Source organism: Myxine glutinosa, chromosome 5 (assembly GCF_964187855.1).
Source record: "Myxine glutinosa chromosome 5, kmMyxGlut1.1, whole genome shotgun sequence".
Lineage (NCBI taxonomy): Eukaryota > Metazoa > Chordata > Myxini > Myxiniformes > Myxinidae > Myxine > Myxine glutinosa.
Window position 1 is genome coordinate 36,389,901 of NC_136265.1, and position 14,397 is coordinate 36,404,297.

The 14,397-nt window shown below is 40.8% G+C and overlaps 2 protein-coding genes across 6 annotated transcripts in view; one reads left to right on the forward strand and one right to left on the reverse strand.

Annotated features, from left to right (window-relative positions):
- LOC137427696 (interleukin-13 receptor subunit alpha-2) overlaps positions 1–5,616 on the forward strand; it is a 52,233-nt gene extending 46,617 nt beyond the window's left edge. Inside the window, exons 12-13 of the mRNA XM_068117370.2 lie at positions 1,374–1,458; positions 5,234–5,616. Of these exons, the coding sequence (XP_067973471.2) occupies positions 1,374–1,458; positions 5,234–5,452 (304 nt within the window). The 3' untranslated portion in view covers positions 5,453–5,616. The remainder of the gene's footprint in view (positions 1–1,373; positions 1,459–5,233) is intronic.
- A 2,964-nt stretch (positions 5,617–8,580) lies between these two features.
- Positions 8,581–14,397, reverse strand: part of WDR91 (WD repeat domain 91) — a 60,646-nt gene continuing 54,829 nt past the window's right edge. For all 5 annotated transcript variants that reach the window (XM_078777878.1, XM_078777877.1, XM_078777879.1 and 2 more), the window contains one exon: positions 8,581–8,828. In XM_078777878.1, the coding sequence (XP_078634004.1) occupies positions 8,676–8,828 (153 nt within the window). In that variant the 3' untranslated portion in view covers positions 8,581–8,675. The remainder of the gene's footprint in view (positions 8,829–14,397) is intronic.

Here is a 14,397-nt window from a genome sequence, read left to right on the forward strand (position 1 = left end):
TCTAGATGCTCAAGCATAGTCATACTGGTAATTTGTGATTCCGATATTGTAAAATGTGACTTAAAGTCCTCAACTCCCCTCCCCTCAAACCCCAGGTCCTCACCCTCTGCCTCCCAACCCCAAATGCTCAACCTCTGCCTCTGCCTCCCAAACCCAAGTCCTCAACCTCTGCCTCCCAAACCCAAGTCCTCAACCTCTGCCTCCCAAACCCAAGTCCTCAACCTCTGCCTCCCAAACCCAAGTCCTCAACCTCTGCCTCCCAAACCCAAGTCCTCAACCTCTGCCTCCCAAACCCAAGTCCTCACCCTCTGCCTCCCAAACCCAAGTCCTCAACCTCTGCCTCCCAAACCCAAGTCCTCAACCTCTGCCCTCCCAAACCCAAGTCCTCAACCTCTGCCTCGCAAACCCAAGTCATCAACGTTTGCCTCCCAACCCCAAGTCATCACCTTTCCCATCCCAATCCTAAGGCATCAATCCTATGCCCACCCCAAGCCTTCAAACAATGTCCCCATCTGTCACGGTTGCCTGTGTAACTCACAATCCCACAATATATGTGGAAAATAATATGCCATGAACAGAAGTCCATAGAGGCCAGCTTTGTGAAGGGAACAGGATATTGTTGATTGATGAACATTAACTCCCATCTCAGACAGAGCCTTGTGGATCTTTTAGTCATTGTTGGATTTACAGTCACATCCCGAACCAGTTTCCTGCTTGCCCGGGTGCTGATTTTGGACAGGTGACCTGATCTGGGTAGAATCTGGGTGATATGATACGTCTTCCACTTCGTAATGATGGATTTCACCGAACTCAAAGGGATAACGAGTGACTTTGAAATCTTCTTATAACCCTCTCCTGAACGGTGCTTCTCCACCATTTTATGTCTGACTTCTTTGGAAAGCTGCTGCTTTGGAAAGGTCTTCATGTTCGCCTTGTTGGTTGACCGAGTGTTTCACCTTAAAACTCCTTACATAAGTGGAGAAGCTTAATTTTTAAGTTAAACCACTGATTACATACAGGTGAAACCTATTACACTTATTTTGTAACCTTTAAAACAAATCATTTGCTCCTGGAGTGATTTAGGGTTAATTAGGCAAAGGGTTTGGGTTAATTAGATAAAGGGTTTGAATACTTATGCAACTGAGAATCATCTGAGTTTCTCTGTTAATCAAACTTATTCACATTTTATCTGCATTTTTAGCTCTATCACTTTAGAGTAGTTTGTGAAGACTATTTATATTAAGTTTGATTTCAAAGAATCATGAAATAAGCTCAGGTGGCATCAAAATTTGTAAACTTTGGAGGAGGGTGAATACATTGCAGGCCACTGTATTATTTGATGAAGAAAATCATTTATATTGATGTTGTTGCAGGATCACATCACGTGTATTGCCACCAATTCCTGATCCAAAACATTCATTTCAGCACCTGTTTTCTGCCTACAAGGGAAGTATGCAGGTTCGTGTTACCTCATCCAAGTGAATTAGACCGGATTATATCGATTTTTTTTAAATTTTTTTTTTTGTATACTGAATCGAGGCTCGTGAAAGAGCTAATAAAGAGCTAATAATGATGACGAACAACAAACATTTCAACAAGTTAGTTGCAAAACAAATCAAAACCCATGGTCGAAAATTTCCATCTATGACACCGTATCTTAATGCATACTTAATGTATACGGGGTGACTTTGAACCCAGAGTAATGACTTTCCATTTCTGTGCAGTTCTGAATGAAAAGCAATATCGAAGTAGTAAGCAGTGGATGTCTATCTGCATTGGTTTCCAATCTTGATGTGCATAGAAAAAAATTAAATGAATTTAAAAAAAAGTCTTCATGCTACATGTAGGGTGAACCAAAGTACTGTAGTTAGTTGCTTGTGCTATGCAAGCATGCCCTACTGGTGTGTGTGTGTGTGTGTGTATATATATATATATATATATATATATATATATATATATATATATATATATATTAGTATAGGAAGCTCTTTTTAACCACCCACTCATTGACTGACTAATATTAATGTTCGGTAGCTTCCAGGTGATGCAGAAAGCTGAAATTTGGCCTGCCGACGGGTATCAAATCTGGTACGCTGGGGAAATCGCAGATCCATCAGAAAGTGTCCATAAATGAAAATTGATGCAAAAAAACGCAAATGTGTACATTAAAAAAACCCAAAAAAAAAACAAACATAAAAAAAAAATCTAAATCTAACAACATATTCAATCAATATCTAACATTTAAAAATTGTAATTTCTATAACTGTATACTGTGAAATCAAAATCTCAATGAAAATTTACATAAAAAAAGCTGTAAATGCATACATTAAAAAACAAAAAAACAAATAAAACCCTTAGTCGATATGTAAGCATTTTAAAATTGTAATTTCTATAACTGTATACTGTGAAATAAAAATCTCAATGAAAATTTACATTAAAAAAGCTGTAAATGCATACATTAAAAAACAAAAAAAACCCTTAGTCGATATCTAATCATTTTAAAATTGTAATTTCTATAACTGTATACTGTGAAATAAAAATCTCAATGAAAATTTACATTTAAAAAAACCTGCAAATGCATACATGAAAAACCCCTCAATCAATATATAATCATTTTAAAATTGTAATTTCTATAATGGTAAACTGTGAAATAAAAATCTCAATGAAAATGTACATTAAAAAAGCCGTAAATGTGTACATAAAAAAACAAAAAACAAATAAAACCCTTGATCGATATTTAATCATTTTAAAATTATAATTTCTATAACTGTAAACTAAAATAAAAATTTCAATCAAAATTTATGCAAAAAAGCTGTAAATGCATACATTAAAAACCCCTCAATCAATATCTAGTATTTGAAAATTGTAATTTAGATAACTGTAAACTGTGAAATAAAGATGACAATAATGTCCGTAAATGAAAATTTTCATTTAAAAAAGCGTAAACATGTCTGTAAAAACAAAACAAAAAGAAAAAACTCAATCGACATCTACCATTTGGAAATTGCAATTTCTACAACTGTAAAATGTGAAATAAAAATCTCAATGAACATTTACGTAAAAACCATAAACGCATCTGCACTATACAAAAATAAACAAGAAAGAGCAATCAGATTACAGACCCTGACCAGGATGTGTTTTCAGTGGTTTTTAAGGCTTTTGTGTTAAAACAAATATGGCGGCCAAACCACGTGACCGATGACGTCATCATTTTTTTTTTCTCTGCAAATTTATCCCTATATTATGCTCAAGAAATCTTGATTGGATGAAGTTTTGTACTTGTCAAACTATGATGTCATAATGAAGGCACATATGACATCACTAACAGATGTTATTCCACATGGAGAGTTCTTTACAATGAGCCATGTCTCAATTTTTTCTATGCAGCGCTTTTGGAGACAGAGGTGCAATTGTTTTCGTTTTTTTCCAAGATGGTGGCCGAACCACGTGACTGATGACGTCATAATTATAATTAAAAAATTCTGCAGGTGGAGATGCACCTATGGTGAAAATTTCCTGTCAATCGGACCAACGGTTGCAGAGAAAATCATATTTATTCTGTGCAGACAAACAAACAAATGAAAAAATCGGTCAGAGACCGAGGACTTGCCGGAATGTACTTTTTATCGGCCATTTTGAACAAATATGGCGGCCGAACCACGTGACCAATGACGTCGTTATTTGTTTTCTAAACTAATTTATTCCGAGATTATGCTCAAGAAATTTTGTCTAGATCGGATGAAGTTTTGTACTTGTCGAATGATGGTCATAATGGAGGCACCTATGACATCATTAACATATTTTATTCCCCATGAAGAGTTCTTTACAATGAGCCATGTCTCAATTCTTTCCATTCAGCACTTTCGGAGATATAGAGGTGCAAAGTTTTTCGATTTTTCCAAGATGGCGGCCAAACCACGTGACCGATGACGTCATCATTTTTTTTTTCTCCACCAGTTTATGCCGACATGGCGCTCAAGAAATTGCATCTTGATCGGATGAAGTTTTGTACATGTCGAATTATGACGTCATAATGGAGGCCTTGGGTTGGGGGCAAACACAAACGACAAACAGGGTTGGTGGCAGGAAGGGCATCCGGCCGTAAAACATTGCTTCAAAAAGGGGACCAACAAAAACAACAACAACCACGGTGCCCGAAAAAGGCCAACCCCCGCTTTGCGGGGAAAAATGGCCTCGAAAAGGTGGGTTTTGTTTTTAATGGAGGCCTTGGGCCGAGAGTTAAAAATTGGGCACAATCTATTCCAGGGCAAGACAAATATGTGTGTAAAGTTTGGCGATTCTATGTGCAACGATGTAGACGTAGTACTGCACACAAACAGACAGACAAGCAGACAAACAAACAGACAAACCAACCAACCAGCATACTTGCCGGAATCTTTTCCGGCAAGTAACAAACAGACAGACAGACAAATGAAAAATCGGTCAGAGACCGAGGACTTGCCGGAATATACTTGCTATGTACTTACTTACAATATGGCGATGCTATGTGCAATCGATGTAGACGTAGTACTGCGCACAAACAGACAGACAAACCAAACAATCAACATACTTGCCGGAATCGGACTCAAATGCAATACCCTCTCCTCAGGTGAGGGTAATAACCTAAATTGATATCTAGCATCAGGTGATGCTTGCCTATAATCATAAAGCTTCTATTTATTATGTACCTATGTATGAAGCATGGTTCATTATTGCTTACAATGTGTAAGCCTACCCCACTAGTGTGTATATATATTTATTTATTTTTAAATATATATCTATAAGCAGGAATCAAATTCCTGCGAGGGGCTAAGTGTGAAAAAATTCTGACAATGCGGGGCTCGAACCACGGACCTCCGTTGATTACACGTCAACAGCCCACTGCGCTATTGAGCCAGCCGCAATCTCCTCAGAACTTTTCCACACTTACTGCGAGCTTTATAATGGCCGATGTCTTACGTGCCTGCTCGGCAGACCCCGAATGTTAGCGTAAGTATATATATGCGTATGTATGTGTGTATAAGCAGAAGTGCATTGAAGATTAATTCATCTACAATTTTACAAATGATATACATATACATACATACACACATCACGAATAAGATAATTAATTTAATATCATTAATTAATACAATTAGGCTACTCACAATCACTTGAGTGGCAGTTGCATATAATTTCCATGAGTACCTGCTCGTACTGTTCAGTGGATTATACTTCTGGCATTGTGTTTCAGATTCGTACTGGAAATGAATGCAACAACAGAAATTCCAAATGGCCTCAAAAACAAGATGTGGAAGGTGCATTCACTGCTGTGAGTATCATATCAGAAACCGAGCAATGCCTCCCAAGTGGCTACGTCAACCTGGATGGAACAAACACCGAAATGCTGCTTTGCAGCCAAGTAGGACATGTGACTATGACCACCAACCAGTCATTGCTGCTGAGAATGTGATCTGTACTTCGAGTTAACATTGTGGAGAGAGTGCGCCTTCGATTCGAATAACGAGTCGTTTTAAATGTGTTACCGCTGTACGCAATATGTTGTCCATGCTCAATAATTATGTGTATTAAAAAATAATTCATTTTTTTAAAAATAAAATTCATCGCGGAAACGTATGTGCATCACTTATATTTTCTTAGTTTGATTTTTAATGTTTTCCAAAAGGATCAAAATAGTTTTCACCATAGTTTCTTTCCATGTTTTTTTTTTTTTTTTACCTCTTCCACCCCTCTTCCCCCCAAGCCCTCCACCTCCCACAGAACTCCCGATGTCCCTGCTCTCAAATGTTGTACTTGTGCGCTTCCCCCTCCCTCCCCATCTCGTCTCCCACTCCCTTTACGTCTTATGTATCCGTTTTTTTTGTCATGAACGTTAGCTCTTACACGAGCCTCGATCTTGTATACAAAAAATAAATAAATAAATAAATATATATATATATATATATATATAAAAACATGCTGGACAAACAAGAAATCAATTCTGAAGGCAGACGAAATAAAAATGGAACAAAGGAGTGGATGGAGGTGAACAAACAGAATGGATTTCAGCAATGGTGGTTCGAGTACATTAAGCGCCATGGAAAAAGAGAAGTGTGACTGTGGCTGACGTGTTGAGCTTTAGCCCTGGCCAACTGAGCAGTGATTGGCTGATTTTTGTTTTTTTTGTATATGACAGTGTATACAAAAAAAACAGATTACAGTCACCCTCCCCTCTAGCAAAGCCAGTGAGGGGTGTCGGTTTCATCGCCGCCAGCCCGACCATGCGGCAGGTAGCACTGGGTTACATGGCACCGGTGGCATTCCCAAAAGACTGACCTGACTGAACTTCTCAAGGAAATACTCAGAACGTCATAGGATGTCCAAACCCTAACTGGGACAGAATGGAAACTGATGGTCTCAATTCAGGCTGTTTGAAAGCAGGAAAGACGACGTCACAAGTGTTGATGGATTCCATGACCTTCCTTACATTCTTGTAAGCAAGCTTGGTGGTCTGTGGTTGAGAGAAGTGATGTTAGCAGATTTCCAGGCAGATAGTAGGAAGCCAAAAGAGAAGGCTACCGTTGAATAGAGCAGGCAGAGAAGCAAAAGAAGAGCGGGGTTTGAATACATGGGCCCTGATGCCATCTGAGTCCACCGATGAAGTAGGTTGGACAGACCCTTATCAGGTGAGATGGGCACAAATCCTGATTGGCTATGGGGTAAGATAGGGACTGGGCAGGATGTATTGGGTCTAGGATTTGGAGGCGGAGATACGAAATTCTACCTTATCTCAGTCTTGTGATTTCATTTGTTCCGAGGACGGGATGAGGGGGAGCACACACAAGTGAAGGATTTAACAAGGCACCGCCATGGCTTTGAGGAAGGAAACTGGTTGGAGAGTTCAACCTTGAGATTTGCAAGATGATGTTTTCTCACTTGCCTCAATATAGACACCCTTGTTGTGGGATCTGACTGCATGGCCTAAAATTATTCTCCATCGGGTTTGTTTTGTGGTTAAAAAAAAATCCATCATAGATGTATACTCAAATAGAAGGCCCCTCGCCACAAGCAGCAATACACTACAGATCGACAACAACATTATTTTCTTTTTTTCCACTGGTGACAAGAAATTACAATAACCCAAGTACAGAGTGTTCCAAAAAGACCTGGACAACTTTGGGTGTTAATATATTTAGCACCACAAATGATACAATGATACCCTTTGGTTTATATGATACAGAAACTTAAAGTTTTCTTTATTTTCAAGTCCGGTGGTTTATTGGAAGAGAAAATGGCGACTCCACGGGAGAATGGTTCAAGACGAGATCCGACACAAGTTCAGCGTAATTTCTGTACAAGGTATGGAAGGAATCCGCCATCATGGATTAGTATCAGAGAGTGGTACAGGTTTAAGGAGACTGGAATCTGTCAGAAACAGAAAGTACCAGTCGAGCACAAGTGCAGCGGACATTGAACGAGTGTGTGAATCATTTCAACAAAGTCCCAGAAAATCAATCCGACACACATCCAGAGAACTGGGACTACCAAGCACCACTATACACATAATTTTCCATAAACGACTGAAGTGTAGCTCATTAACTTTTAGACCCATAACCGCTACAATACATTCGGGCAATATATTGCTTTTCATCATTGCCATGGTAACAGATATTGTTATGGCCTACCTTTAGCTATTAGAATCGGTTATCGGTACAACATGTGAAATCAGCAAACTTGTAATCCTGAAACAACATACGAGCGTCCGACATTTTCTTTTATTGGGTGAATACCAGCAACCATGCAGAATTCCCAAAATCTGGAAATCACTGCTCACCTACACTCATTTGTTCATTCCTCTTTTCCCCACCTGTGGAACCAACTTTCACGTTCTCTTCAATCTCGTTCTTGCATCCAGGTCTTCAAGACAGCTGTTCACCACCATCCCAGATCATCCCTCATCCAAAACCATTGTCTTTTCTACCCTCGTCAACCCTTCCCAAGCACACCTCTGGGGGTTTTCTGTTTTTCCTTCCTGAGAATTTGCTTCTGTATCCATCTTTTCTACCCCATGTGTCCTCTTTTAACCTCCATTCCTAACCACATCCCTTATCTGTCCTCGTCTCACTCTATTTTGTCGCTCAACACTGCTGTTGATCTTTCCTCCTCCTCTTTCTGCTGCTACTTTTGTTTTGTTGCGACCTGATGTGTTCAGTAGCTCTTACAAGAACCTTGACTTTGTATACAAACAACAACAAAAACACATCGGGTCCATTCTGAACTGAAACATCCTTTAGAATCAGTATGGCAAAAAGTTCTTAAACCTTTTGACAAGGAATTATTTAATGCTAATGGCAATGAGGAAAATTTACATACCACAAAATTGCCTTCTTCTAATTACAGTATTAGTTTAGATAATTTTAGAAGTAGAATTAGTGTTACCTGTACTTCAAAAGGACATTTGGTAACAGTGGCCAGATTACCTTGGATGACTTTAGAAACCCAATTTAAAGAAAAAGTAAATAAAGCATTTGTGAAATTACCTCAGAGTGGCCAAAAAAGTAGAGGGCAGCCAAAGAAGAAACAGAAAACGTCACAATCAGCTTCTATCATGGCCTAAGTTTTTAATTCCATTGTAAAAGCGAAACAATCAGTGATTGTGAATAACATATCCAAAGGTAAAGTGACTCAGCAGTCGGTCATTGATACAACAGAGTGGACAATTGGACTCGTCCATCCCTCGAGGCTGAGATAATTGAGCTGCAGTCACAACCAGGAGACCAGTCCACGGCAGTCACAGGAGAAGCATGTGAACCCAGAGACAGGCATGGCTTGAGGGACTGCGATGTCAACTGGAGGGAGACACGTCATAAACCTTTTGTAACATTATCTATCGATGCATGCCTTCGGTAATAATACAAAAATAAAGATCAAACCCTACCTATGGTTCGAGCCCCGCATTGAGTCAGAATTTTTTCACACTTAGCCCCTCGCAGGAATGTGATTCCTGTTTATAAAATTGTAGATGAATTAATCTTCAATGCATTTCTACTTATTCACACATACATACGCATGCATATACTTACGCTAACATTCGGGGTCTGCCTAGCAGGCACGTAAGACATCGGCCATGATAAAGCTCGCAGTGTTAAGTGTGGAAAAGTTCTGAGGAGATTGTGGCTGGCTCAACAGCGCAGTGGGCGATAAATATATATATATATATATATATATATGATAAATGCCTCCTCCTTCCCTTGCACTGCCTCTCTTCGGAACAGCCTCCCCAGCAGTGTTCCTGACTTCTATCAACTTGCAACAATTCAAGTCACGAATTAATGATCTCAATATCTTATTATCCTCTGTTTTTGGACTTGTCTCTTCCCTGTGGAGTTAATAATAATGTAAAAAATTGGCAATTTCATCCAAGGTGCTTGGTTGCCATTTAAATCTCAGTATCCATATAACCGCATACAGCCCCAATGATGTTCATATCGGTACCTTGTGCAGGCCAAGGCATCTTTGTGAGTGTTCCGTCAGCCTCTTTACATTCCAGATACGTAGTTTTGGTTATTGCTAAACATTGGAAAACGTAGACCTTCTTCCAGTATTGGTTATCCCACCACTTCATTTCTGCTGCCCATTTTTGCCTTTTACTTTGGTTACTGGATAGTCGTCTATCAGGTAGAGAACCTACCCGGAAGTATTTAACATCAATTTTGAAGAGTTTGGGGGTTTCTTCCTCACCCACTTTGATTGTCAACAGTGACCAACTTCGCATATCCATCAAATCCAGCTCCTGCCTGCTTAAACATGAAGTCAGGGCTGCAATCTATCACATGGAGTAACCATCACTAACTAAGAGTTTCATTTCTATGTGCTCGTCATGTGATACCTCCTCTCGGGAAGACATAATATTCACCACATGACAATATCACCGACTACACTTCTATAGTCCATCTGTAAGTGTGGCGCTTCCTGATTGCTTGCATGATAACCAATCACAGTGTTCTCTATCAACACATTACTGTACTTTTTTTTTTTTACATTTCATTTTTACACACAAGTTGCGAAATCGTTGGAAGAGAGATCTTTGAATTGTTGAGAATTCAGAATTCGTTATCGTTGAGAGAGAGGAAGACAAATGATGATTTGCGAAAGATGATGGGAATAGAGCCTGTGATGGATGCTGTGAAGAGGAACAGGTTGAGATGGTTTGGTCATGTGTTGAGGAAGGATGAAAGTGACTGGTTGAGAAGAGTGATGGAAATGAATGTAGAAGGAAGTAGAGGACGGGGAAGACCGAGAAAGACTTGGCTGAAGATGGTGGAAGAAGAAATGCGGGCAAGGGGGCTAACAAGGGGAGATGCAGAAAATAGTGCAAAATGGAGAAGATTGTCATGCAAGTCAAGTGAAGATTGTCATGCAAGTGAAGATTAGCAAGGCTAACCCCCGCTCCAGCAGGGAAAATGACCTTAAAATGCCTGTTGTTGTTTGTTGTATTTTTACACACAAGATGCGTTTCTATCACATGTTATTTGCATTTTATACCCAGCTCTTCTTCCGTTTTCATAATTATTCCCAATATTCCTCGAATGCATTTCCATAATATATCCATACTAGTGGGGTCACCCGTGGGAATCCCACGGGCATGGACGTGTGTGACATTTCGACATATTGAGTGAGATGCTGCACCTGTTTCACAATAACACACACACACACACACACACACACACACACACACACACACACACACACACACACACACACACACACACACACACACACACACACACACACACACACACACACACAACCTCGTTTTTTCATTTCTGTATCTCACAATTCGGTCTCTCTCTTATTCACACACCCACACACACACACCCACACCCACACCCACACCCACACACACCCACCCACACACACACCCACACACACACACACACGCAAACACACATCCACACGTACACCCACACACATGCACACATACAGACACACATATATACACATACAGACACACATATATACACATACAGACACACACATATATACACATACACACATATATACACACACATACACACGTGTACACACACGTACACACACATGTACACCGACACACATGCACACACATACACATGCACATACACACATATACACACACATATATATATATACACATACACACATGTACACCCACACACACACATACATACACACACACACACACAAACACACACATATACACACACACAAAAACACACACACATACACGCACACACACACGTACAGACAAATTAATGTACATCGACACACATGCACACACACATATATATATATATATACACATACACATATATGCATGCACACACATATATGCATGCACACACATATATGCATGCACACACACACACATATATATGCACACACACACACACACACACACACACACACACACACACACACACACACACACACACACACACACACACACACACACACACACACACACACACACCCCACATGTATATATCCCACATCCCACATGTATATACATGTTTAAAGTGTACGTGCCCTTCCCCCCTCCCCCGCCCGGCAACGCTGAGTACTTCTGCTAGTAACTAATGAAATAAAAACGGAGAAATATCTCTGGGTAATTTCCTGAAACTCGGTGAAATTCGCTGAAATTCGCTCGGTGTATGGGTGAAATATTTTATTTGGGCGGTGTATAATTGCTTCGAACGAAATATCTCTAAGCAATTTCCCGTCTGTGTTTCATGTCCATGCACACGTGAAATGGAGTTTGTTTTTGCACACGTGAACCTTTACTTCCGGATAATGTTGAATGAAATAAAAACGAAGAAATATAGTGGGGTCACCCGTGGGAATCCCACGGGCATGGACGTGTGTGACATTTCGACATATTGAGTTAGATGCTGCACATTCATTTTTACAAAATGGTTACTGGCAAGTCATCAGATCCAGAAATGGTGTAATGAACACAATTTATTTATTTCACATAATATGTGACCCCTCACTCCTCTCCACCTGACACTCTCCTCTCTCTACCTGACACTCTCCTCTCTCCACCTGACACTCTCCTCTCTCCACCTGACACTCTCCTCTCTCCACCTAGCACTCCTCTCCTCTCCTCTCCAATCCCTCACCCTCACTCTCCTCTCCAATCGCTCCTCACTCGCCTCTCCAATCGCTCCTCACTCGCCTCTCCAATCGCTCCTCACTCGCCTCTCCAATCGCTCCTCACTCGCCTCTCCAATCGCTCCTCACTCGCCTCTCCAATCGCTCCTCACTCGCCTCTCCAATCGCTCCTCACTCGCCTCTCCAATCGCTCCTCACTCGCCTCTCCAATCGCTCCTCACTCGCCTCTCCAATCGCTCCTCACTCGCCTCTCCAATCGGCTTTCCCCGTCTCGTTTCTCTCGTTCTTCTCCCGTCTCATTCTTTTTCTTGCTCCAAATCGGCCCGTCTCGCCCGTCGGCCCGTCGGAATCGGAAATCGGGCCGTCTTGCTTTCTTGCTTGCGCGTAAATAAATTGTGTTCATTACACCATTTCTGGATCTGATGACTTGCCAGTAACCATTTTGTAAAAATGAATGTGCAGCATCTAACTCAATATGTCGAAATGTCACACACATCCATGCCCGTGGGATTCCCACGGGTGACCCCGCAAGTTTGCATTGACGTTCGTCGATGGACTCGTTCGCCCGTCTCATTCGTTTTCTTGCTGCATCCTGTTCAAGTCTGCGTTCTTCATCGATCGTCTCATTCATTTTGGAAATAGAAGTTTCCACGCAGCGCATGAATTGTCGCGATCCTCAAGAGGAAGTGTCTCGTAATCATCAAATGATAAATGGCAAGTAAATTATATTGTGGAAAATTAAAGATTTCAAATAAACCTATTTAAAGTGTATGTGCACATAACTAATAAAAAAAACGAAGAAATATCTCTCGGTAATTTCCTGAAACATATTTTACTTCCGGCTAATAATGTTGAATGAAATAAAAATGAAGAAATATATGTCGGCATCATTGTTGACGTTTTTGTGACGACTGTCATCAAACGAAAAAGTAATATATCTTAACGGAAAAGCAAAAGCGAATTTTTAATATATATCGACACGTTGCCGTCGGTGTCATGTTGGGCGGTGTATGATACACCATGACGCGATTTAAAAAAATATATCTCTGCATTTTCCCGCGTGTGTGGAATGTTCTCAATTATTGCTGACACCGAGTCTAAAACCATCGATAAAAATGAAATCATATGGTGAGTTAGATTGGAGATAAAGGCGTGAGAGAGACTCAATGGCCTTGAAGTTACAGGCGTTTGAGAATTCATTTCGTTCTATAAACGGCAACTTTCATTGGATTTTCTTCCCGTTTTTTTTCAACCGAGTCTAAAACTATGTTAGCGACTGTGAAAAATGAAATGATATATCGAATTTGATTTGAAATAAAACTGGGAGAGAGAGCAAGACACCATGGGCCTACAAAACAGGCCTCAAAGCTATGCGAGTTAATAAAATGGTGGATATTTGTTTATAATTATATGAAGCCACTCCCAGAATGGGTGGAGCTATGGGTGGAGCTACTCTGCAAACCAAGTAAGCCACACCCTGGACAGACACCCAACAGACAGACAGACAGAGACAGAATCATCTACGGCTATTATAATATAGATTGTCGCGCAACTCCGATTCACACCAGAGTTGCGGACGCCGATTACGAGGCTTTAACTCCCAAGGCGGAAGCTCAATAGCGGATTCCAAAATCGACACCTAAAACCCTTAAGCGCGCGGAATGGAGGGGAACGGCGAGAGCCCCGCAGCCTTATCTATTAAAATCAAACACCCGGTAAACTGCGTTCAGATATATGTATAAAAATAATATAAGGGTTTATTCAAATGGCCTCTAAAGGTGGTTATTTTTTTTTTATATTCAAATGAAAAAGGCAGGACAGGAAAATGCGCACCGATAATAAATATCCTAATCGGGATCCCGCACACCAGACTTCAAATACACCACACAGGAAGATGAATAACCAAAAGAAAAACGTTTGTTATGTAATGTAAATGTAATGTAGTGTGCAGTCTTATCTGTCCGTAGTCTTGCAGTGTAACACGGCCCCGCTCGGCCCCGCTGGCGTGCCAGCAGGCCCCGCTCCAAGCCTCTCGCCGCTCACGAGGTCCGTGCACCAAGCACCACACGTCCAACACACCAAAAGCACCACGCGTCCAACGCAGGCCAGCGAGCTCCACACGAGGTCGATCTCCAACACGAGCACAAACCCAGAACCAAGAAGAATGGAAAAAAGGGGAGAGGGCGCAAGTGCGACTGCACGCTATGAGCCAAGTCCAAGTCCGAGCACCGCTCCAAGCCCGAGTTCGCTCTCTCTCCGAGCCAA